This window comes from Hemiscyllium ocellatum, chromosome 5 (assembly GCF_020745735.1).
Source record: "Hemiscyllium ocellatum isolate sHemOce1 chromosome 5, sHemOce1.pat.X.cur, whole genome shotgun sequence".
NCBI lineage: Eukaryota > Metazoa > Chordata > Chondrichthyes > Orectolobiformes > Hemiscylliidae > Hemiscyllium > Hemiscyllium ocellatum.
The window spans coordinates 67,526,263-67,552,566 of record NC_083405.1 but is presented as its reverse complement, the minus strand read 5'-3'; the positions used below and the strand labels follow the sequence as shown (position 1 = coordinate 67,552,566).

General features: G+C 40.5%; 1 protein-coding gene across 7 annotated transcripts in view; it reads left to right on the top strand.

Moving 5' to 3' along the window:
- The window catches only part of cobl (cordon-bleu WH2 repeat protein), a 352,002-nt gene that overhangs the window by 198,967 nt on the left and 126,731 nt on the right, over window positions 1-26,304 (top strand). For 6 of the 7 annotated variants that reach the window (XR_009644700.1, XM_060824845.1, XM_060824841.1 and 3 more), the window contains one exon: window positions 1,309-1,497. The exons of the other annotated variant lie outside the window; for it this stretch is intronic. Coding sequence is in view for 5 of the 6 variants with exons in the window: in XM_060824845.1 (XP_060680828.1) it covers window positions 1,309-1,497 (189 nt within the window). In the remaining variant the exon portion in view is untranslated. The remainder of the gene's footprint in view (window positions 1-1,308; window positions 1,498-26,304) is intronic. 7 annotated transcript variants of the gene reach the window in all.

The window sequence follows — 26,304 nt, the reverse complement described above, 5'->3', positions numbered from 1 at the left end:
ACTATTGGTTTACAAAATCAATATAGTTTTCCCCAGAGTTTCTTGTAGAAATTAGATGTTTCATAGACCAATTATTTGAGGATAATATTAACCTAATGCTGAATAGGTGCATCATATCAATAGCTGGTAACAAGAGCAGCTACATACTCTGTGACAATTGGCTTCCTTACCATCTACAAGACTCAAATCAGGAGCATAATGAAATGTTTACCACTTGCTTAGTTGGATACAGCTACAACAGTGTGCCATAAAAGCCAGTGTCATTAACCTTACATGATTGCTGCCCCAATTGTGAACCTCTGTTCCCTCATTGCCTTGCTGGAGGACCTGCAGGATGCACGACAGCAACTGATCAGCATTGGACCAAAGGGTCTGTTTCCATGCTGTACATTTCTATGACTCTATAATTCAGCAGAGTCCATGTCCTCTTTCATTCCACCTGTGATTAGGATGAGCAGTATTTTTATGGAAGTACAACTTCTCCAAGAATATGTAAGTACGTTCAATCAAGGGTTTATATTCATAATTTATGTCTGTTCATAAAAGGTCACCTGAAGTTTCATCTGAATACCTATGTTTTTTAAAATGAGGGTAATACAGCTGTCTGATGAATTAAGTTAAAATCACTTTTAACCCAAAATGATTATCCTCTGCCACAGAAATCATAACAGGCGAAAATGGGTACTGCAGATGCTGGAGAATAGAATCAAGATTAGAGTAGTGCTGGAAAAGCCACCCCGAGGCTCCCAGTCTCATTCATGATGAAGGGCTTTTGCCTGAAACGTCTATTTTCCTGCTCCTCAGATGCTGCCTGACCTCCTGTGCTTTTCCTGCACTACTCTTACTTGACAGAAATCACAACAGCCTAGGCTCATCTTCTTGAAACATCAGTTCAATTCCCATTATGGCAGCTGTGGATTTTAAATTCAGTTCATAAAATCTGGAATTAAAAAACAGTCTCTGTCATTATAACCATTGTTGTTTGCTCTAGAAATCCATCATGACCACTTGTGTTCACTTGCCTTTTTAGAGGGAAATATGCCAACCTTACCTGATCAGGCATGCATTTCTACAGTAATGTGATTGACTCTTAACTGCTCTCTGTAACAGCCTCACAAATCATTCAGTTCAGGGTCAGTTAGGAATGGCAACAAATGCTAACTTTTCCAGTGATGCCCACATACTGTGAAAGAATAAAAGAAAAGATAGCTGGTGTGACCTTTTAAGAGTGGAGTGATTATTAAAATTTATCTAGTTATATATTTTTGTGCACACGTTTGTTCATCAAATCTTTCCCTGCAACTACAGGGTTATTCAACAGCGCCATCCACACCAACTGTTAACACACGACCAACTATGTTGAATCCAACGCTCTCTACTAGCAACATATTGAGAATGGCTCAAATGACAGATGTCAAGAAACGCAGAGCACCGCCTCCACCAACTGTTCCTCCAGAACACAGCAGCATAAAGATTGCCGATCCAAATGTACAAGAGGTAACAAGACAGTGCAGCTGCCATGGTACAAGTCTTCATGATGCTAACAAAAATTTCATGTTTTTCCATTCATATCCTAGACTAATTATTTTGATATAACAAATGGCGAGTTCAAATAAAATCTCTGCTCATTCGGTTGGGAATTGATGACAAACCTGGAGCCTTCTTTTCCTTTGTTTGGTTCAGATGAATGGAAACAAAACTGAAATGGGGGAAAGTGTGAAAGGCTAAAAATAAATGAGGGAAGAGAGAATGAGTGATACATGTGAATATGGGACAGAAATATGAACAGAAATGGAGCTGGAATGCCTGAAGTAGGTGGAGTCAAATGGACAGTTAGGACAAAGAGGAGATATCCAACTTCTGACCTTAGCTGAAACTTATGTAAAATGTTACTGAGATCATGGCCTCTGCCATGACACTTCTTGAGATTGAACAGACAGTTGTTGAAGACTGTAAAAGTTCACACACGAGTAATGTCCGATTGTACGAGGTACTCAAAGATAGCTGGTAACCATGGAATTATATCCAAGCAACAAACCATTGTCATTAGGGGAAGATTAAAAAAATGATGAAGGTTATTTAAGAAAAAGGAGAGACAAAACAAAGCTATAGATCATCTGTTCAGCAGTGACATTAATAACGAACTGGAAGAGAAATTGGCAGCTCAGTCTCTCAATTCTGGTGAGCGGAGTCAGAGTGGACGTTGTACATTGGAAGTTTAAACTCCTTGGACAATTCCCACATATGCCTATGTGTCTAGATTTTTGCCAGTCCTGATATGCATTGCTGACAATCTGGAGTCAGGAAGATGTGGGAGCAATTTATTTTGATCCTAAAGAGTACAAGTTATTAAAAATTATAGGCTTTTCTACATATAAGACTGCAGTCAGTCTGACTAATAATTATAACGAGTAGTTACCATAATTTGGCATGCAAATACTTGACAATTTTAGGTCAAAAGTAAAGACGTCACACCATTGTCTAAGCTATCACTTTTATGGCAAATATAAAATATTTTTAAGGAAGAACGTCAGTAGAAATTAATTTCCTTCCTTAGTTCGTAGCTTTTCTTAGTAATTCTATTGATGGTTGCCTTGTTGGCACGAGTGGCAACTGTAACATAAGAATTACAGTGATTTACAGGACTGATTCCAAATGACTGAAGAATTGCAAATGTTACACTCTTATTCAACATAAGTCTAAGAGTAAGCCCAGCTATACCAGGCTAGTCAGCTTAAAATAATAATCTGGTGTAAAGTTGAGAACCACTTGGATAAAAATGGATAACCTGTCTGGATTTGTTAAAGACAAATTGCAATTTACAAACTTGATTGTGTTTTTTAAAGACATTCAAAGAGAGTTGATAAATGTAATGCAGCTGATGTTGCGTACATATACGTCTAGATGATGTTTCATAAAGTGCCGGATGCATGAACACAAGGTTGCCTGAATGACAGATAAGAGAATAATGGTGAGCAGTTTTCTGACTGGACCAAGTCAGATAGTGGTAGACCTGGGATCAGCATGAAGATAACTGCTATTTTTAACATATATGAATAATGCAGACTTGGGTGTGCAAGGCACAATTTCAAAATTTGCAGATTATACTGTGAGGAGAGTAATAGTGTGAGGACATAAGCTGGAGGAATGGATGGATATGTGGCAAGGTATATACATGGCACATTTTGGTTCAAAAGCCAAGAGGAGAAAATGTGAAGTATAGGATGTGACTCTAAAAAATGTGCAAGAGCAGAGAGATTTTGGCTATATTTACACAATTCATAGAAGTGGCAAAATAGACAGGTTGAGAAATTGGTTGAAAGGTCCACAGGATCTTGAGGTTTTTTAAAATATAAAGACACTGAGTACAAATGCTGAAAAATAATGACCAAGTTAGATTTAAAAAAGGCCTTAAATAGAATGTTATGTCCAGTTGTGGGAACTGAGTTTAAAAGGACCTGAAGACATTCCATGTGTTGCATAAAAGGTTACAAGAATGGTTCAAAGGATGATGGACTTCAGTTATGTATTTTGATTAGAGAAGCAGATTTAAGAAGATAGGGTTGAAAACAGATTTGATAAAAGTGCTCATGAGGATCTTGGCCAGTAAGTAGAGGAAGAAACCTGTTTCCATTTGTGGAAAATTCAAGAACAGTAGTTTACTCAGCTAGTTTGTAAAACAAGCAAAGGAGGGTGGATAGGGTCTGGAATGTACTGCTTATCAATATGATGGAGTTAGATTTAATCATGACTTTCAAGAAAATTAGATAATTATCTGAAGAAAAAATATTGCAGGGTTGTTGGGCAAAGACTGGGGATTGGAAGTAACTGAGCTGCTGTTGGATAGAGCTTGTTGGAGAGGGCATAGACAGAACTTGCCAAGTAAATTTCTGCTGTGCTATAACTATTCAATGTTTAAATATTTCTATGTTCAAGACATTATTAAGAATGAACTTGTGGAGTACTTGGAAGTACTTGATCAAATAGGGCTGCTCACATTCTTTGAGGAAGTTACAAGCAAGTTAGACAAAGGAGAGCCAGTGGATGTGATCTATTTGAATTTCCTGAAGGCATTTGACAAGGTGCCACACAGGAGGTTGCTAAATAAGTTAGAGCCTATGGTGTTAGGGGCTAGGTATTGGCATAGATTGAAGACTGACTGATTGGCAGAAGGCAGAGGGTAGGGATAAAAGGATTTTTTTTCAGGTTAGCAGCCGGTGACTAGTGAAGTTCCACAGGGGTCAATGTTGAGGCCACAATTATTCACATTCTCCATGAACAATTGGATGAAGAAATTGAAGGCATCGTTGAGAGGTTTGCAGGTAACAGACAGATAGATGGAGGGGCAGGAAGTTTTGAGGAAGTGAGGAGGCTGCAGCAGGATTGGAACAGGCTAGGAGAGTGGGCAAGAAGTCACAGATGGAATACAGCATGGAAAATATGAAGTTATCTACTTTGATAGGAAGAGTAGAGGCTTAGGAGAAAATGAGATCTGCAGATGCTGGAGATCAGAGCTGAAAATGTGTTGCTGGAAAAGCGCAGCAGGTCAGGCAGCATCCAAGGAACAGGAAATTTGACTTTCCTGAAGAAGGGCTTATGCCCGAAACGTCAAATTTCCTGTTTCTTGGTTGCTGCCTGACCTGCTGCGCTTTTCCAGCAACACATTTTTAGCTCAGAGTAGAGGCATAGACTGTTTTCTTAATGGGGAAAGGTTTTGGAAAACTGAAGAGAAAGGGAGCTAAGACTTCTAGTTCAGGGTTCTATTAAAGTAAATGTGCAGGTTCATTTGGCACTTAGGAAGGCAAATGCAATATTAGCAATCATTTCAAACGGGATCGAATACAAGAGCAGAGATGTACTGCTGAGGCTGTATAGGTCTCAGATCAGACTGCATTTGCAATATTGTGTGGTGAGATGTGCCTTTCAGAAGGAGCTGTTTCGTCCTGTTTGTTTCAAAGAAGGATGTTGTAAATCTGATGATGAGGTGTCTGCTGCATGGAAAGTTATTTTTAAATTAGACAAAACAAGCATGAATGGGTGGATTCGGGCTCACAAATACCTAGGGTTTTAGTTTTACTTTCAGTTGTTGAAGTTAGGAGTTTTGGAGTTGAAATTGATAGATACAGCTGTTCTAAAAGTTTGAACTGTCTCCCTGCTGCAAGATTCATTCTTTCAGGTTTTCCTTCTGAACTGGAGAAGATCGGAAGTGAGGGAGATCTGTTTTGCTGAATTTGCATTTACCAAGGGTGTGTTTGTGGGATGTTGCTATATTGGAACAGTTGATGATTAGCAGTTAAAAGTGATATTATTTTGTTAAGTGTCTCGATAAGGTTAAAGTTATGCCAATTCTTCTTTATTCTGTTTGTAGTTACTGTGGTGTAAGAATAAACTGTATTTTGTTTAAAGCCAAGTACTTTGGCCAAAAAAATCACTTCTGGAATACTGTGTCTTATACTTGCCGTTAATTAAAAGTTAGAGTCTAAGCTATCTCCTCGAAATGCAATGAAGGTTTGATTTGGTCCATCACAATTGTGAGCAGTTTTGGGCCCTGTGTTTCAGGAAGGGTGTTCTGGTGTTGGAGGGATCTAGAGAAGGTTAACAAGAATGATCCTTGGGATGAAGGAATTGTCACACGAGGAGTTTAGAAAGGGTGGACAATAGGAAATTGTTTCCGTTAGGCAAGGAGACTAGGACCCGTGGACACAGCCTTAGAATTAGAGGGGGTCAATTCAGAACAGAAATGCGGAGACATTTCTTCAGGCAGAGAGTGGTGGGCCTGTGGAATTCATTGCCGCAGAGTGCAGTGGAGGCCAGGACGCTAAATGTCTTCAAGGCAGAGATTGATAAATTCTTGATGTCACAAGGAATTAAGGGCTACGGGGAGAATGCTGGTAAGTGGAGTCGAAATGCCCATCAGCCATGATTGAATGGCGGAGTGGACTTGATGGGCCGAATGGCCTTACTTCCACTCCTATGTCTTAAGGTCTTATGGTCTTAATACTGAAAGGTCTGGACAGAGTGAACATGGAGAACATGATTCCAATAGTAGAAGAGATGAGCAGTTAACTGCACAACCTCAGACTGAAAGGATGATGCTTCAGAGCTGAAATGAGGAGGGATTTCTTCAGCCAGAAGGTGATTAATCTGTGGAACTCATTGCCGCAAAAAGCTATGGAGGCCAAGTCAGTGAGTGTGTACTTAAGGCAGAGATAGGTAAGTTCTTAAGGTGATCAAGGGTTGTGGGAAGAAGGCAGAAAATTGGGGTTGAGAAACTTATTTGCCATGATTGAATTGATGGGTTGAATGGCCATTTCTACTCCTAAATCTTATGGTTAAAATGCAAATTATGGCAGTCATGAATAAGTCAAGTTTAGACTTTTGCACTAAATTTTGTTTGCACCTTTACCATAGAGAAAATAGCATTTTAGAAAATTGTTAAACAAAAAACTAAAAACAAGGAAATCAGTATGAGTTGAGAAATGGAGTTGGGAAAATTGATGGGATTAAAGGCTCCTGGACATATTGTCAATGACAATAGGGATCTAGCAGATATGTTGAATAATTACTTTGTCTCAGTATTTAAAGTAGAAAAAGAGGCTAGCTTGCCAGAAGTCCTGAGGAAATTAAGAGTGGATCAGGGACAGGGACTGAACCAAATTAACCGAAGTAAAACAACAGGAATAATGAAATTATTGGAATTAAAGAGTGAAAAATGGGACCTGATAGTTTCCATCAAAAATGTTAAAGGAAATACTTAAAGACACACATTGTATATGCCCTGATTAATCTTTCAGAGGTCCCTATATATAGGAGTAATCCCTCTGGATTGGAAATTTGTACATATTACTCCGCATTTTAAGAAGAGCAAAAGAGGAAAACCAGGGAATTACATACCAGTTAGCCTAACATCTGTATGGGGAAATTGTTGAAGAAGAAGAGACATTCTGGGGATAGTCAGCATGGCTTTATGCAGAGGTGGTCTTGTCTCATAAAGTTGGTGCAGTTTTTTGAGTCAGTAACAGAGATGATTGATTATGGTAGGGCAGTGGATATTGTCTACATGGATTTTACGAAAACATCTGACAAGGTTCCGCATGGCAGGCTGGTCCAGAAGATTAAGTCACACAGTATCCATGGTGAGTTGGCAAGTTGGATACAAAATTGGCTTGATTTTGGAAAGCAGAGTGGATTTGTTGAAGGGTGTTTTTGCTGTCTGGAGGTCTATGACCACTGATGTTCCACAAGGATCAGTGCTGGGACCTCTGATTTGAATGAAAAAGCAGCTTATCTGATCAGTAGATTTGCAGATAATTTGAAAATTGGTAGAGTTGTGGAAAGTGCAGAAGAGTGCAGACAGATTTTGGGGTCCACATTCATAGCTCCCTGAAAGTGGCAACACAAATGAATAATTTGGAAAAGAAGGCATATAGCATACTTGCCTTCATTTGTCGTGGTATTGAGTATAAAAGTTCGAAAGTCATGTTGTATTTATATAAAATTTTAGGGAGACCATACTTGGAGTCATGCGTGCATTTCTGGTCCTCGTTCTATAAAAGTAATATGAAGGCTTTTGGAAAAGGTGGGAAACAGGCTTATTAAGATGTTGCCTAGATTAAAGTATAAAAATGTGATGCTGGAAAAATACAGCAGGCCAGGCAACATCCGAGGAGCAGGAGAATCAACGTTTCGGGCATAAGCTCTTCTTCAGGAATGAGGCTGGTGTGCCAAGCGGGCTGAGATAAAAGGTAGGGTGGAGGGAATTTGGGGGAGGGATGCTGGGAATACGATAGGTGGAAGGAGGTGAGGGTGATAGGCCGGAGAGGCGGTAGGGGCGGAGAGGTTGGGAAGAAGATTGCAGGTCAAGAGGGCAGAGCTGAATCCAGGGGTTGGGACTGAGATAAGATGGAGGGAGGGGAAATGAGGAAGCTGGAGAAATCTGCATTCATCCTGTGTGGTTGGAGGGTTCCTAGGCGGAAGATGAGGCGCTCTTCCTCCAGGCGTCATGTGGCCAGGGTCTGGCGATGGAGGAGGCCAAGGACCTGTATGTCCTTGGCGGAGTGGGAGGTGGAGTTAAAGTTTTCAGCCATGAGGCAGTTGGGTTGGTTGGTGCGGGTGTCCCAGAGGTGTTCCCTGAAACATTCCGCAAGTAGGCGGCCTATCTCCCCAATGTAGAGGAGACCACATCGGATGCAGCGGATGCAGTAAATGGTGTGTGTGGAGGTGCAGATGAATGTCAAGTACTAGGGGGAAAAAATGACACATATGAAGTTTAAAAGACATGTTCGAGACAAGCTTTTTACATAAAGAGTGGTAGATGCTTACAATGTGATACCAAGTTGGTTGGTAGAAGTAAATACAATAGCTACGTTTAATAGGCATGTAGTCATGAACATGTAGGGAGTAGAGGGATACGAACTATGGGCAGGCGGACGGGATTATTTTAGAATGGTATTGTGGTAGGCACAGATATGGTGGCCAAAAGGTCTGTTCTTGTGCTGTGCTGTTCTTTATTGTGTAATCATGACTGGGGTAAATGAACACTTGAAAATTTTCAATTAATCAAGGATTTTTTAAAAGATGTAACTAATGGAGTTGATAAAGGAGGGCCAGTGGATGTGGTTTACTTTGACTTTCAGAAGACTTTTGAAAAGGCCCCAAATAAAAGATTAGCATGTAAAATTATAACAGATGGAATTCGGGGTTGGGTGAACAGAGAACTGGTTGGCAGACAGGAACCAAAAAATAGAAATAAATGGGATATTTTCTGAGTAGTAGCCAGTGACTATATGAGTATCACAGGGATTAGCGCTTGGACTTCCGCTATTCACAGCACATATTAATAATTTATATGAGGGAACTAAATGTAATACATCCACATTTATAAATGACACAAAACTGGGTGGGAAGATGAGCTGAGAGAAGGATGTAGAGATGCTTTAGTATAACTTGGGCAAGTTGAATGAAAGGACAAATGCATGGCAGATGAAGTGTAATGTGAATAAATTTGAGGGTATGCACTTTGGGAATAAAAACAGGAAAGAAATTATCTGAATGACGCATTGGGGAACAGGTTGGTTCAACAACCTGGATGTCCTTGTACACTCAGTTACTGAAAGCAAGCATGCAAATGCAGGAGGCAGTACAGAAGGCAAGTGGTATGTCATCCGTCATTGGAGAAGTTCTGATTATGGCAGCAGGGGAGTCTTGCTACAATTATACAGGGTCTTGGTGAGACCATACCTAGAGTATTGTACACAGCTTTGGTTTCCTTAACTGGAGAAGGATTTTCTGGCTGTGGAGAGAGTGCAATGACTGTTTACGACACTGATTCCTCAGATGGCAGGAATGATCTATGGAGAGAGACTGAATCAGATAGCACTCCATTCACTGGAGGTTAGAAGAATTGATGCGGTTTTGGGGAAGTAGCATTTGTGGGGGGGTGTGGGTGTGATCTCATGGAAATCTATAAAATTCTAACAGGATGAGACAGATTAAGTGCCGGAAGGATGTTTCCTATGACTGGTGAGTCCAGAACTTGGGTCACTATCTAAGGATACTGAGCAGACTATTTAGCACTAAGATGAAGAGAAATTTCAAAGAGTAGTGAGCGTAATTCTGTTGCCCTTCTCACTGCTAAACTTTCTATTCCTCTACATGAATTCTTATGATCTCTAGAAATGAGTTTTTAAAGTCCTCCAGCAGAATCATCTCTCTTAGACCCTCATAGATCCTGTCTATCTTTAAAGCATGCACCCATCTATCAAATTGACTATGCTTAATTCTTTCGAACTCAACGTAAGTCTGACCTGGTTCCATTTGTATGTTTCTGAACCACTGTCTATATGCTTCTGGAACTAATTCATAAGCTCTTAATATAGCCCATTTAACCTCTTCATAACCTCTTGACCCCTCATCTAAAAGCATGGCAAATACCTCACTTGGTCTGCTGACCTGTTTAGTCTAAACTAGAATTACCCAAAAATCCTTGGACCACTCCATTTACCTAGCCAACTTTTCATATGTAATAAAGAAGGCTTCAATGTTTTTCTCATCAAAATGTGGCAGAGTATTGACATATTTGTATATGTCAGTATCCTTTTTAATCTCTATCCTGTTAAATTTGATTTTGTTGACTGAATCACAACTTCTCAAGTTCAAATTCTCTTTGTTTTTGTTTCATCCTTTCTTCTCTCTCTCTTTGCTCAGCTAAGAACCTTCTCTCTCTCTCTCTCTCTCTCTCTCGCTTTTTCCTCTCTCTTCCTCTTTCTTCTCTCTCTTTCTTTAAACTTAACCAAATGCAAGTCACTGAAATTTAAGCAAGTTGTCTCACCTACATTTTATTTAAAGATCTAGGACACCAACCCTCAAATGTTTAAATCAACTGGGCTTTTTTGTACTCCAAATCTATTCAAATCTGCCCAAATCTCAAGCTGGATCTGTCTAAACCTGTTCAAATCGCAGACAAAACCTCCTAATCTATTACAGCACTGGGTGAACTTTTTCTGTGTGGCTGGTTTAAATTAGCAGAGTGGTTTCCCTGTGTCGTAACAATAAGGCATTTGGCAAGCTTGCCTTCATTGGCCAGAACATGAGTATAGGAGTTGGGATGTCATGTTGCACTTGACAGGACATTGGTGAGGCCACTTTTACAATATTGCATATAATTCTTTTTGCCCTTCTATCGGAAGAATGCTGTTAAATTTGAGAGGATGCAGGAAGCATTTACAAGGATTTTGCTGGAACTGGAGAGTTTGAGCTTGTTGTGATTTGGGGCCAGGTTGACCTCGTTAACTACGATGTTCTTGATTGGGGTTGTCACTCTGTGCCAACAGGAAAGCCAAATCTGACCAATAGAACCAGGAGATTAGAATCTCTTTATTGAGAACTGACTCCGAGCTAGCTGGTTACAGCCAGTGTACTGTGCACTAGCAAATAAAAGGTGACTTGGTGATGGGCCCCAGCCTCTGTGCAGGTATTTTAGTTATAGGGAGAACTAAATAGGCTGAGGCTTCTTTATCTGGAGTGTCGAATGCTTATAAAATCATGAGGGACATGGAGAGCATGACTAGGCAAGATCTTTTTCATAGGGTGGGGGAGTCAAAAGCCACAGGATGCAGATTTGATGTGCGAGGGGAAAGATTTAAAAAGGACCTGAGAGGTAACATTTTCACACAGAAGATGGTGCATTTATGGAATGAGTTGCCAAAGAAAGTGGCGGAGGAGGTTACAATTTCAACCTTTAAACAGTAATGTGATTAATATGGGTAGGCAAGGAGAATTGAGCGGCATTTTTTATTAACACTTTTTAAATCATGGAAAAAAAGGATGGCACTATTAGAGGATTCCCTGTGTGTCTTGAGGGCACACCCTTTAGAAAGTAGTAGCACCCCTTCTTCCCTGCCCAGTCTTTAAAACTCACTCATGCATTGTTTCTTCCTGTAGTAACCAAATCCATCCTGCCAAATGTCGCTCCTCATCTAGGTCTGGAGTCCATTGGGGCTTTTGTCCTGGGTATGCTTGCAGTCTTGAGACAATCCATTATTGAGCTCTTGTGCTGCCGGCACCTTGAAAGTTGTTAGCTAATCAGATTGGCCAACTGCTCAGAACAATCTCCTGCTATTGAGAGGTGGAAGTCCCACTGTCTACTAACTGATTTAGACTGCTATCAGTTCATTATGGCAATATGTGGGAAAGTTCTTAGGTCTGCAGATTGGCTGCTAACTTTCCTTTGGGAGGGGGAGCTGTGAGCCATCCATTCGCCACCTTGCGAATTCTCATCCTCTTTACCAATTTAAGGGGAAGTTTTCAAATTTGAGGGCACTTTATGCTAGAGTACATAAAAAAAAGAAATCTGTATTTAAAACGTTGTTAAGCAGTGATTGTTTACTCAGTATGAAATTGCTATGACTTGAGATGAGAGAGATGTCAAAGAGGAATCTTCTTTCCTGTGTCTGGCAGAGCAATTCGATTATTATTCAGAGCCCTTTACCATGCATTATGGGGGAGGTTCCTAGAACATTGTCCATTGAACACTCTGCCCCTCCCAGTCAAGTATAGTATTTAGACACATTTTACAATACTTAAATGCAACATTGATGTCATTGGCTTTGTGTGTGTGAGAAATCATGTCTCACAAACTTGTTTGAGTTTTTTTGAAGAAGTAACAAAGAGGATTGATGAGAGTGGAGTGGTGGACGTGATCTATATGGACTTCAGTGAGGCGTTCGACAAGGTTCCCCATGGGAGACTGATTAGCAAGGTTAAATCTCATGGAACACAGGGAGAACTAGCCATTTGGATACAGAACTGGCTCAAAGGTAGAAGACAGATGGTGGTGGTAGAGGATTGTTTTTCAGATTGGAGGCCTGTGACCAGTGGCATGCCACAAGGATCAGTGATGGGTCCACTACTTTTCTTCATTTACATAAATGATTTGAATGTGAGCATGAGAGATATAGTCAGTAAGTTTGTAGATGACACCAAAATTGGAAGTGTAGTGGACAGCAAAGAAGGTTAACTCAGATTACAACGGGATCTTGATCAGTTGGGCCAAAAGGCTGAGAAGTGGCTGATGGAGTTTAATTTAAATAAATGTGAGGTGCTGCATTTTGGGAAAGCAAATCTTAGCAGAGTTATAAACTTAATGGTAAGGTCCTAGGGAGTGTTGCTGAACAAAGAGACCTTGGAGTGCAGGTTCATAGCTCTTTGAAAGTGAAGTGGCAGGTAGTTAGGATAGTGAAGAAGGCATTTGGTATGCTTTATTGGTCAGAATATTGAGTATAGGAGCTGGGAGGTCATGTTGCAGCTATACAGAACATTGGTTAGGCCAGCTTTGGAATATTGCATGCGGTTCTGGTCTCCTTCCTAGTCTCCTTCCTATTAGAAAGATGTTGTAAAACTTGAAAAGGTTCAGAAAAGACTTACAAGGATGTTGCCAGGGTTGGAGGATTTGAGCTATGGGGAGAGGTTGAATAGGTTGGGCCTGTTTTCCCTGGAGTGTAGGAGCCTGAGGGGTGACCTTATGGCGGTTTATAAATTTGTGAGGGGCATGGATAGGATAAATAGACAAAGTCTGTTCCCTGGGGTGGGGGAGTCCAGAACTAGCAGGCATAGGTTTAGGGTGAGAGGGGAAAGAAATAAAAGAGACTTAAGGGTAAATGTTTTCACGCAGAGGGTTGTACCTTTATACAATGAACTGCCAGAGGAAGTCGTGGAAGCTAGTACAATTGTAACATTTAAAACGCAGCTGGATGGGTATATGAATAGGAAGTGTTTGCACGGATTTGGGCCGGGTGCTGGCAGGTGGGACTAGATTGGGTTGGTATTCCTGGTCGTCATGGACGAGTTGGACCGAAGGGTCTGTTTCCATACAGTACATCTCTATGACTCTATGTGTAAGTCTCTGCCAGAGAAAGTGGTTGAAATGAAAACAATTAATGTTTTCATGAAGGAGTTATATATAGTTCGTCAGGCTAAGGGGATCAAAGAGTACGGAACAAAAGTGGGAACAGGAGTTGGATGGTCAGCCATGACCATATTAAATGGTGGAATAGGCTTGAAGGATCGAATAGCCTATACTTGCACTTATTTTCGATGTTTTTGAACAACCGTCCTGTTAAGACGAATACATTGCTAAACAGCATTTTTATTCAATGATACTGTTGAATTCAGTGGGTTCCACAGCATTTTTCAATTGAACATAGCTTTTTTTTAAGTCAATATCTGCTACAAAAAGGGCGAAGATAATTTCGTCAAAGGACCATTATGTAGTTTATACTTTCATATAAACTGACAAAAAACACCAAGGAAGATGGCATTTTCAATCATTTGTTCCTTTTCTTGGCAGATTCAGCTATCTCCCATTAAGCTGGTTCTCAATCAGTCTGTTCAGAGATACTGTTATACACCTCTGGAAGAGGTGAGTCTTAAACCAAGGTCTCCTGGCTCAGAAGTAGAAACTACCACTGCATTGCAAGAGGAGGTCTAATTTGTAGATAGTTTCTAATCAAACTGTTCAGAAATATTATTACTCACCCTTGAACCTGGTGGGACTTCAACCTCAGCGTCAAAAAGTGGGCTGCTGGAAAAGCACAGCTGGAGAGTCGACATTTCATGCATAAACTCTTCATCAGGAATGATGAATCATTTCTGATGAGCTTATGCTCAAAACATCGACTTTCCTGCTCCTTGGATGCTGCCTGACCACCTGTGTTTTTCCAGCACCCCACTTTTGACTCTGATCTCGAGCATCTTCACTCCTCACTTTCTCCTTGGTACTTGAACCTCAGCCTCCTGGTTCAGAGGGAGGGCATTACCATTGTGCTGCAAGTCCTCGAGCTATCTCCCATCCTACTTGCAAATATTGGGAGAATTTATGTGCTATTTAAGCTAAACTGTCTAAACTGTTATTTAAGAATGAAGTTTGAAGTGTTTGCTTTAGTTTTGCAAACTATGCTTCTTTATTCAGCCCTCTCTTTCTGTTGAAACAAGGTGCTTGTTGTTTACTTCATAGCTTGACCAGTCAACTGTTGATACTAAAAGTTTAATATTCATTGATAGCAGATGGCTTTGTTGTGAAAAATTGTCAGCATGGTTCATAAAGATCACCATGAGAACTGTATCTGGAACTGAATTAGCGAATCATATCACATAATCCCTATGCAAATGTTCTTTTGTAGGATATTGCCATGTAACTGAAACAGATGTAGGTAGTGGAGAATATGACATATGTTATTTTCTCAGAATGATCAATAGAAATGCACTTAGTTTTGAAATAACATTTAAGTAGCTTGAGACTTGCATCGGTGACCACAGTTTTGAGTGTAATTTCCACCTATCAAGGTCAGAGATCACAGAACACCAGGTTATAGTCCAACATGTTTATTGAAATCGCAAGCTTATGGAGCGCTGCTCCTTCCCCAGGTGAAGTGAAGAGATTCACACAGACATAGAATTTACAGGCAGAGAGATCGAAAGATCACCCAAATGGTTTGCATGCAGTGTCAGCAGGCTGCATAATAAGTCTGTTTTGACAGCATTACCTGATAACTTATTATGACCTCTTATCTTTAATTAGTTTGTATAGTTTTGGATTACTTGTTACTTTGTTAGACCCTCAGCATGTGACTTATACCTATCATATTTTTCAATGCTTTTGGTTTGCCTCCAGCTCCATCTTATGTTTAAATGTTTGTAATTATTTCTCTGCCTTAATTAATCATATCAGAGGTCATCCCTTCATTGCTGTTCAGTTGTTGACAGTTTGCTCATAGCATCTGACACTTCTGATCACCTGCAGAGACTTGTAATGCAGTTTGCCGACACTTCACTCACACCATTTGTATGATCTTTTGATCTCTTCCCCCTATAAATTCTGTGCCTTTGTTCTTCTTTTCATTTCACCTGACCAAGGACGGCACTGTGAAAGTTTGTGATTTCAAATTGACATGATGGATTATAACCTGGTGTACTTCTGGTCTTGGTCACACCAGTCCAACATGAGCAACTCCACATCATGGCCATCTATCAAGGGAATTAGACCAGCACAAACTGTGCTCACGTCACATCCAAATAATATAAAATTCACATCTGATATCTAGTGAAGTTGAGTAACTTCCAGACAGACTTGCTTCTTGCCTTTCAGGCAAGATGTATCCTGTTGGTTAGTTAAAAACAATAAGCATAAACAGCCAATTATCATCTGACCATACTGAGATTGTATTCCTAGCTTAGTCTACTCTGTACTTTAAGCATTGCAATATGCACGCATCATCGAGATTAAAACTGTCTGTCCAAGAGGCCTTTACGAAAGCCTAGGTTAAGTTTTTCGATTCCCTCAAAGTAATTTTTTTCTCATTATTGTTCCCTCACTTTTTTTTGTTATGGATTAATTCTGTCAACCCACATCTGCCTCCTGGTTATAGATGTCAGCACCTTTCGTTCTTGATGGAATTGCTTGCTTTAGATGTAGCCACATAGTTCACACTCTCTGGCAGCTTAAACAAATGGCTTAAACAACCATGTTTTGGCTTAAACAACCATTTCAACATAGCAAGAAAACCAATTTGTATCCAACTGTAGCTACCACAGCTATTCATTTCTCCATTTTAGGTTCTCCACTATTAGTTTAACAGGAATTAATATTGATCCCTTCACCTTATAAAAGAAAACAGGAAGTTTGATCAGATTTTGTAGATGTGGAACTTGAAGATGATGCTACACTAGATTCCAAGTGAAAAATTGTTGTACTCATAGCTTACATTCAAGATAATTGTAATTAAAAAGACATTTTCACTAGGCAGGTCAGGGTATCTGTCCCAGTACAGTACAGGAGTATTCAATGCTCAGTTCTGTAGGGCTAGGTACAAACAGTCAGGAGAAGGCAGGACATTGTGATACCTGCAGTCAGGAATCTGGTTAGTCATGTCTCAGGACTGATTGTTGAAGACAGGTCAGGAGCAATTCCAGTCCTGGAAATCTGTCTGTCAATATTTCAGTGGATGGTCATAACGGGGGTGGGGAATATTGAAACAGTGGGATCAATGATAGAAAGCCTGGGACAGGAGAGCAGAGCTGAAAATGTGTTGCTGGAAAAGCGCAGCAGGTCAGGCAGCATCCAAGGAACAGGAAATTCGACGTTTCGGGCATAAGCCCTTCATCAGGAATGACCTGCTGCGCTTTTCCAGCAACACATTTTCAGCTCTGATCTCCAGCATCTGCAGACCTCACTTTCTCCTCCACAGGAGAGCAGAGCCATGTGTTGAAATGGGGATAAAGATGGTGATAGTGGGTGAGGGGTCAAATATTAAGTGGGATGGAGGGAATTTGGAACAGAATCAGAGAGCATGGTTGGGTATAGGAGGATGGTTATTGACTGTGACTACTCGTCTGGCCTGCACACAGAATGTAAAAGAACAGAAGGAGCATCAGCAAGGTGCAATACTGGAGTTCAGAGGCTGGGATGACATTTGTACACAAAGTTTAATATGGTGGGTATCCACATTAGGAAGATGGATCAAAGTGAATTGTTGAAGTAGGGCAAGATAATAGGTAGCTGCACACTTCAGGTTGGGTGGTGCGGGGTGTTGTACCTGGCAAGCAGGCTGGGCCTGGCTCTGATAGTGTCGTGTGATCTGTGCTGCCAGCAATTACTTTCCTTTCCCTAGATACAAAATGCTTCTAAAAAATGGCTGGAACGATGCTCAGGATGTGAGGATTGTATCATTTTGATGCTAAAGGCAGGGATTTATGTTTGCTGAATGCTATGACATTTTACCGATAGAAATACAAACCAACCACTTGCCAAGTCCCGCTATATTGGATTTACATACATTGCATTGCCAATATCATATGATTCAGATTGAGGAATCTTGAAGGCCAGATGCTGATCAAAGGAAATTTTCTACTTGCCAATGGTGCCATCCAGTGCCCTCACCATCAGACGCCTGGAGGAAGAACGCCTCATCTTCCGCCTCAGAACACTTCAACCCCAGGGCATCAATGTGGACTTCAACAGTTTCCTCATTTCCCCTTCCCCCCACCTCACCCTAGTTCCAAACTTCCAGCTCAGCACTGTCCCCATGACTTGTCCTACCTGCCTATCTTCTTTTCCACCTATCCACTCCACCTTCTCCCCCCGAAATATCACCTTCATCCCCTCCCCCACGCACCTATTGTACTCTATGCTACTTTCTCCCCACCCCCACCCTCCTCGAGCTTATCTCTCCACACTTCAGGCTTTCTGCCTTTATTCCTGAGGAAGGGCTTTTTCCCGAAACGTCGATTTTATTGCTCCTCGGATGCTGCCTGAACTGTTGTGCTCTTCCAGCACCACTAATCCAGAATCTGGTTTCCAGCATCTGCAGTCATTGTTTTTATCAATGGTGCCAGCCAGTTGTACCTGGTCATCTTATGAAAGGCATTTGCCTGAAATGTTGATTCTCCTGCTCCTCGGATGCTGCTTGACTTGCTGTGCTTTTCCAGCAATACCCTCTTGTACCTGGTCATCTCAATTATGTTGAACCTATCAGTAATGACAGTACAAAAGGCAGTGTTGGCTGAAGGGAAACTATTTGTGTGACTTTCAAGGGTCCTGTCTGAACCGCACAAGTTTGATTCCTCCTCTGTCATGCAGTTGTTCTGATTGTCTGTGCTGAATGCAGTTTCATGATCAACATTTTCTGTGGGTGTACAGTTGGGAATTTGGAGTTGTATTGCAGGCAGCCCAAATTCTCTGGCATGTAATGGTCACTCAGCAGTGTGGTATCTTCAGCAGGTATGTTAAAGTGGAATGTGGATATCCAATACATACTTGTCTCTTGTTATCCACATTCAACATACCTCACTGTGTGGAAACATGCACTTAGCCTTTATCTAGAAGATAAGTTGCCAGTAACAGTTCTAAGATTCAAGAAACTCCTTCTCTCCTTCTGTGTTTAGTTTAGGTCCATTCCACCAAGTGTAGTGGGGCCTAGCACTGGTGACATGTTGATCACCATAGCTGTCTATCTAAAAAAAAGAATGCAAATGCAGGAAGCCCAGAGGCAATGACAAACCCAGGAGCAGTCGGAAACTGCCACAGAGGATGTGGAGCTCCCAGTTCATTGAGAGGTCATAGTCACAGAGCCTCTCAGGATGCATGGAGTTTCCAGGAGGCTCAGAGTTTTCGGGCCCTGACTCCCATTCTTGCCCATGAGTGAGGTGCCGTCCCAAAGCAAACTCCATTTGTCCTGGGACTTGGTGATGGAGCCTTGCTGGAGTGGGGCCTGAGGGCTACAGGAGTGGGAGGCTGTTCTTTCCCTGTGGCTGTAAAGATGGCGGGCGTTCTGAATTTTTCTGCAACCTGTTCTTATCAGGGAGTGACAGGTGACCTCTGTGAGATTGTTCCATCATGCACCTACAGGACAGTGACTGATACTGTCTGTGGAGGATGACACCATTGTATTTTGATTCCCAAAGGTGAAGTCAATGTTAAAGTTCAAACAGTAAGATTGAGGAATATAACTTGGTTCGCACAAGTACACAGTGCCATCAACTGTACACATTTGGCACTGAGAGGGATGTGTCCAACACTGCATATTTCATCTATTTAATTCCTGTTCAGGTGATCCGTGATCACTGGTACCTCTTTCTGGAGAGTATGCACACTGTCCTGGCAGTTACATCTTGGAGCATTCTCACCTACTTGGTGCATTTGTGGATGCAGGTGCCTTACAAGGTTGCTTACTGGAGGACAAGGGACGCTGACTGCGACTATGGCTCATGACCCCATGGGAAATGTGCCTTAATGACTACTGCCCGGTGGCTCTAACATCCAGTGTTATGAAGTGCTTCGAGAGGTTAATAATGACACACATCATTCAGCTTCCCAGATTGCTTTGATCCGCTACAATTTGCCTACTGTCACAATAGTCCACTGCAGACGCTGTCTCCCTAGCTCTATAGTCATCCCTGTGAAGTCTGAATTACAACGACACAAATGTCAGACTCCAATTTATTGACTTTAGCTTGGTCTTCACCACCATAATTCCAACCAAACTCATCTCCAAACTCTGAGACCTAGGACTCTGCTGCTTCAGGGAAGCAGTCAACATAATCAAAGATCTCCCACCCCAGTTATACTCTCCTCCACCCTCTTCCATCAGGCAGAAGATACAAAAATGTGAAAACACATACCAACAGATTTAAGAACAGGGTCTTCCCTACTATTGTCAGACTTATGAACAGTCCTCAGATATTAAAGTTGATCTTTCCCTGCACCTTCCCTGTAGCTATATTTTGCATTCTGTTCTAGTATACTGATGTACTTATGCAAGGTATGATATGTCTGGTTTGCAGCAAAACAATACTTTTCAGTATATCCTAGAATATGTGACAATAATAAATCAAATCAATTCAAATCAAATCAAGCACCTGACTGATTTGGAACGCAGTTTTAATGCTTCCCATGCTTCAACTAGGCCAAAGTGGAGCAGGTGATAGAGCTGTTGAACATGCTTTTTTGTTGTTTGGATCAGTTTTGGGTGGGAGCCTCTCTTATAGTCCAGGCAGAGCCTAACTTGTTATCCTGGTATTCTGTGTTTGATACAATTGGAGCAGGCAACACAGCAATGTGTCAGATGGAAAGGAATTTGGAAAATGGGAGCAGTCTCCAAAGGAGCACAAGGACATTATCATGGAGGAACCTGCTGTTTGTGGCAGACCTTAGTTGCAATGGGCTTTACAAAACAGATAGAACCTTATTGATATTTGCTTCCAACAGAAGACAGTTGAGTGCTGGAGATAATCTAACTATTACATTTTTGGGTTGTAAGAACCAAATCAGATTGGCACTCTAGGACAATGATCAGGATCTGTGCCATTGTTTCTGAACCCCTTTTGCATTCTATAAATAAAAGCTCATGTTTGTGTTTGTATTTGTCCAGTCGCTTACCTGTATGTAATGTTCCCCTACTGGATAATGACCCTCCATGGGTCTACAATGGATATTCAGGACAGGGTAGTACTGATTTAGAGACAGTGTTCAGATGGGATGTGGCTATGAGCTTGTGGTTAAACGGTGACTTGATGAGGAAATGGGACTTGATGTGCAAGGGAGTGTCAGCCATGTTGGATAAGTAATGTGGGCAGCAAGACTCTCTGCCTGCTGTGTCATTTCACTGGTGGTGAAAAGCAAGATCAGATTGTCAATGCTTGCCCAGCTGCACAATGGCTTTTTGAAAATGGCACAGGCACAGAGAAGCCAGTGTTTCGGTAAATATCAAGAAAGTAGTGAGTTGTTTTGGGAATGTCAAATAGTAATACGCGATAGAAATCAGGCAAGAAATGATGTTAAGACATTCATGTGGTGAGTTGAGTAAAATCAAGTTGAGTAAGAAATCCTGCTCTGCCCAGGGGCGAGAAAATCATCTGAAAAGCTTGATGAAACTCTGACTAGGCCAGAAAAAAAAAGATTCAGTGAGAGGCTTTTAATTAGAAAACACTGATATTGAAATACGGTGCTTCTTGGTAAATTCTCAGTATTGCCTTGCTTGGAATGTTTATATGAATCTCTGAACGGCATATCTTCCCAATCAACACAAATTAATTATTAATGCATTTTTAAATGCAGCCTACTTTACTTAGCGTAAAGTTGTTTGAAACCATTAAGTTTTAATCTCTAACCTTTGAAACTTTATGAAAATGTAAGATTATTTTCCTTCAATTTCATTAAATATTTTTGTTTCTGTCTGTGCTGTGATTGCAAAAACATGATAATCTGCTGGTGGTATAATAGTTCAAAATGAGTCTTAGACTAGTTTATTAATTCCACGTTAATGAAGATAAAATATGTAGCAATGGGTTCTAACAGGTCAATGGCTGTGCAAATTTATCCAGTGATCAGCTGAGCAGCACTGAACATCTTGGGTTTGATTCCTAATGTGTGTTTGGTAACCTGGGATGCTCAGTATCCCAGAGTAATTGACTATGGAAAATGGACTGCTCACTGCTCACAAGCTCACTTCTGTTTGCTATGTGATGGAAGTGCACATGTGTGAGTTTCAGAGGAAGGCTAAAGGTCTTCCCCATCACCTTTCTCCCCAGCCCAGTACCCCCCCTGTTGAATAAACTGTTATCACACATTCTGTCAAAGTTTGGGAATGAATTGCATTCAGTCAGGGGGATGTTCCCAATGGTGATCAGCAATGTTATACAATCTCCGGTAAATGAGTGAGTGAGTGCTTACGTGTGTGTGTGTTGGGTTATTTGTTGGTGTTTGTGTGTGTGGTTCAGGAAAGGAAAACAAAAGAGCTTGGATTTTCAGTAATATGTGATTATATTATGCATATTTACCTTAAACTATTCTGCTTTATGAAATAAGCATCTGAGAAGTTCATTTGCTGTTAAGAATTTCAGCAGATGGTTTACAGGTTCTGCTAAACTTTTTTTTAATTAATATTTATAAAATTGTCAAACATTGCTAATGTATTACAAATTCAGTGCCCATCTGGGTCACTTTTCGGTATATACAGTAACGCGTTTCCGCAGTTTTATTTTTCATCTGAAAAGCAGATATAATTACATTGTACTCTGCAGAACGGAGGAAGTGTATTCCTCCACCAAAACAAACATCCTTTGGCCATTATATTCCAAGAGTTTCAATTCATGTGAAAATATTTGGTGTTACAGCAAAACTTCCTCTGGAAATGTTAAGTAATAATGGAATCCAGGATAGAGAGGAAATCACAGTTATTTTTGAAATTTAAATGACTTAGATATTTAGGGGAAGTTTCCTGTCTTACCCTGAAACAAAACAATGTTGAAATATCAAAAGATGATTTAAATCCTTTTAATGACTTAATACTGGCATAAGGGAAATGATACAAGAAAAAATTATAATACTTATTAGTTTTATTTCTGGTTCTGATTTGTTAAGTTTATGGTATTGGCTACTTTATTACCTGTTTGTCTTTATTTTTCTTTATTCTTAATATATAATGTTAATGAAAGGCTGATTAATCTGAATGAATACATCAGAGTATATGTAGTTTGCATTGTAACTTTGAGTTTCTTAGTAGTTCACCTTTCCTTTCTTGCAGCTAGGTGAGGAACTTGAAGTTTTTAAAGCCCCTTCTCTTCCTTATTCTCTGATGTAAAACTGCTGTCATCTATAAAATATCTTGGTGATTTTGTTTCTCCAGCTGGATAACTAACCATATAACTACCTCCAAGTAAGAGGTGCCAAATCCTTTCTTTGTGATCTAAACAACATGTCTGTTGCAGTAATTTGTGGGTTGCAGCATAATTTCAAGACACTTTACTTTGGCTGTCCATGACCTCTGAATCTGTGAGTTGCGAACAGGCTTGTAAAGTAGTCAAAACCAATTGGCTTATATATTTAAACACGCAAACATAATCAAGTATAACACTAATCCCATTTTCTTCACCAGTTACAAGATAAACACAGTGATTGAGAGGATGTTTTTTGGATGTGTTTATCAGTCATATTATTAGCATTAATATTGGCACAGAAATCCTGTTTTATCAAACTTTGTCTATATTCAAGAACAATTGCTGTATTCGTACTTCCTCAGTAAAGTGCACAATGGCTATTTTATCCTTGGTAGAATAATCAATGTTTAACCATGTTGAAGCAATGAATTTAGCATGCATTGCCAATAATTTTTCAGAACAATAAAAACACATTGTACTTTTAACAGGCAGTTGTGCAAGGACAAATCAAAATCCTGCAATTGATTGAAATCTGAATTAAAAAACAAAAAAAAACTTGAAAAAGCAGGACAATCAGAAGAATGCAGTTTTTTGTTTTAATTTAGTCGTGGGACTTGGACGTCACTGGCTGGCCAGCATTTTATTGCCCATTCCTCGATACCCTTGAGAAGGTGGTGGTGAACAGCAGCCTTGAACCGCTTCAATCTACATGCTGTAATTTGACTTTCCCTTAGTGAGGGAATTCCAGGACTTTGACACAGCGACAGTGAAGGAATTGCAATGTATTTCAAAGACAGTAGAGTGAGTGGCTTGGGAGGGGTGAGATCTTGCATATAGTGATGCTCCAATGTATCTATTACCCATGTGCTTCTGAATGGAAGTGGTCGTGGGTTTGGAAAGTGCTGCCTAGGGATCTTTGGTGAATTTCTGCAGTCCATCTTGTACATAATACAGACAGCTGCTATTAAGTGTCAATAGTGGAGGGATTGGATACTTGTAGATATGGTGCCAATCCAGCAGGCTGTTTTGTCCTAGATGATGTCAAGCATCTTGAGTGTCACTGGAGTTGCACTATCAGACAAGTGGAGGGTATTCCATCACACTCCTCACTTGTGCCTTGTTGATGGTGATGGGCTGGGGGGAGTCAGGAGGTTGAGCTTGTCGCAATATTCTGAGCCCCTGACCTGCTCCATTGTGTTTATGTGGTGAGTCCAGTTGAGCTGTGGTCAATGATAACACAAAATATGTTGATAATGGGGAAATTTCCAAGATGCCTCGTGCTGCTCCTGACATGACCTCTTTGCACTCTTCACTGAACCAGGGTTGATCCTCCGCCTCGATAGTAATAGTTGAGTGGATGATATATTGGGGCATGTGGTTGCTGGAGTCCAATTCTGCTGCTTTGATAGACTCATGAATGCCCAGTCTTGAGTTGTTAGATCTGTTTGAAGTCTGACCCATTTAGCACAGTGATAATGTCACATAACATGAGGGAGGGTATTGTCAATGTGAAGGCGGCAGTACTTTGTCTCCACAAGGACCATGTGGTGGTCACTCATAATGATACTGTCACGGACAGATGCATCTGCAAACAGCAGATTGGTAAGTTTGAAGTCAAGTATGTTTTTCCCTCTACTGGTCCCCTCACCAGACCCAGTCTAGCAGCTGTGTCATTCAGGACCCAACCAGTTCGATCAGTAGTGTTGCTGCTGAGCCACTCTTGGTGGTGCACATTGAAATCCCCCCCCAAATACAGTACATTTTGTGTCCTTGCCACCATCGGTGCTTCCTCCAATTGTTGCTCAACTTAGAGGAATACTGATTAATCAGCCAGGGAAGGACAGTATATGGTAATCAGCAAGTCTCCAGATCTAACTGGTTGTTTTTCTGTATCTGCCATTAAGTATTTTCAGAGAAGAAGCATAAATAGAATTAGAAATTAGAGAATATGTCATTCGAATAATAATTGAGAACCATTGAATAAGGGCTGTATTGTTAAAGATATGAAGTCTGAGAAAAATGCATGGAAACAGAAGAGAACAAAAATCTAGAAGAGTCTGATATGAAATTAAAATAGATTTATGAGTGAGAATATAACAAAAATCTTAGTTCTTTAAGTCGCTAAATAGGAATAGATAATCACATTTCCAACTTGAGTACTTCTGGTCCCTCTTTATATAGCAACTGCTCCAGAAAGCTCCCAGAATTTTCAGAAGTATAAGTAAACATTAGGCTGTACAGTCAAATCATTTAAAATATTTTCAGAAGTGCATTTAAAAGATTGCAGATTCTGCTGAGACCAGGCAATATTGTGTTATACTAATAAGATATAGTAAGATCACTACAATTCAAGAAAATCCTGCAATCCTTCTACATTATGACCAGCTATCCCAAAAGCTTATGATATATAAGAGAAGGGAAAGGAAATTCACAGACAAATTAAGGTCGAACAGAATATAGAGAAAAACTACCTTCATAATAATATACCAGTGCTCAAGTAGACAATGAGAAGGCACAATGAGGACTCAGTTTTTCAAAGTCTTCAGCAATCTTTGAATCCCATATTATAGCAGTAAAGAAAAATTTAGCATACTGATTATACACTCTCAGAATTTTATTCAACAGAAGCATTGAAAGGCATCACTTTAAAAAAAGAACACTTGAGAAGTTGCATTAAAACATAGAAAATAGGAGCAAGAGTGGGCCATTCAGCCCTTTGAACCTGTTCCACAAGTCATTGTGATCATTGGATTCTTGACCAACTTAGTAATCTGTTTCTGCTTTTCCCTCATATCCTTTGATCCCTGTAGCTCCAAATCTTACATCCAACTCCATTTTGAACTCACACAATGTTTTCCCCTTGACTGTTTTCTGGATCAGCGAATTTCACCACTGCGTAAAAAGTTTGTTCCTTATCCTAATTCATCTTTAGACTGTGACCCCGCTCCTGTACTTCCCCTGCTATTGAAAAAATCCTTCCAGCATCTACCCTGTCTAGTCCTGTTAGAATTTTATATGTTTCTATGAGATTCTAACCCCCCCCCAACCACTCATTCTGAACTCCTGTGAATATAATCCTAATCAATTTAATCTCTCCTCATATGCCATTCCTGCCATCCTGAAATCAGTCTGGTAATCTTCACTGCATTCCTGATTAGCAAGAAAGTCCTTCCTCAAATAAGGAGACCAAACCTGCACAATAGTATCCCAGGTGCGGTCTCACCAAGGCCTTGAATTTCGCAGCAATCCATCCCGGCTCCTGTACTCAAATCCTCTTGTTAAGAAGACCAATGTACCATTTGCTTGCTAGATCACCTGCTGCACCAGCATGCTTATCTTCACTGCTTGGTGTACAAGAACACCCAGTTCTTTTGCACACCCTCCTCTATTATCTAAAATCGATCATAACCTGCTTTTCTGTTTTTGCAATGAAAACAGATAATATCATTTTTGTTTTCATAACTTCATACTACATCTGCCACGCATTTGCTAACTCACTCCACTTGTAAAATTACACTGAAGCATCTCTGCATTCTTCTCACAGCTCATCCTCCCAACCTGCTTTGTGTCATTCACAATTTTGGAAATACAATA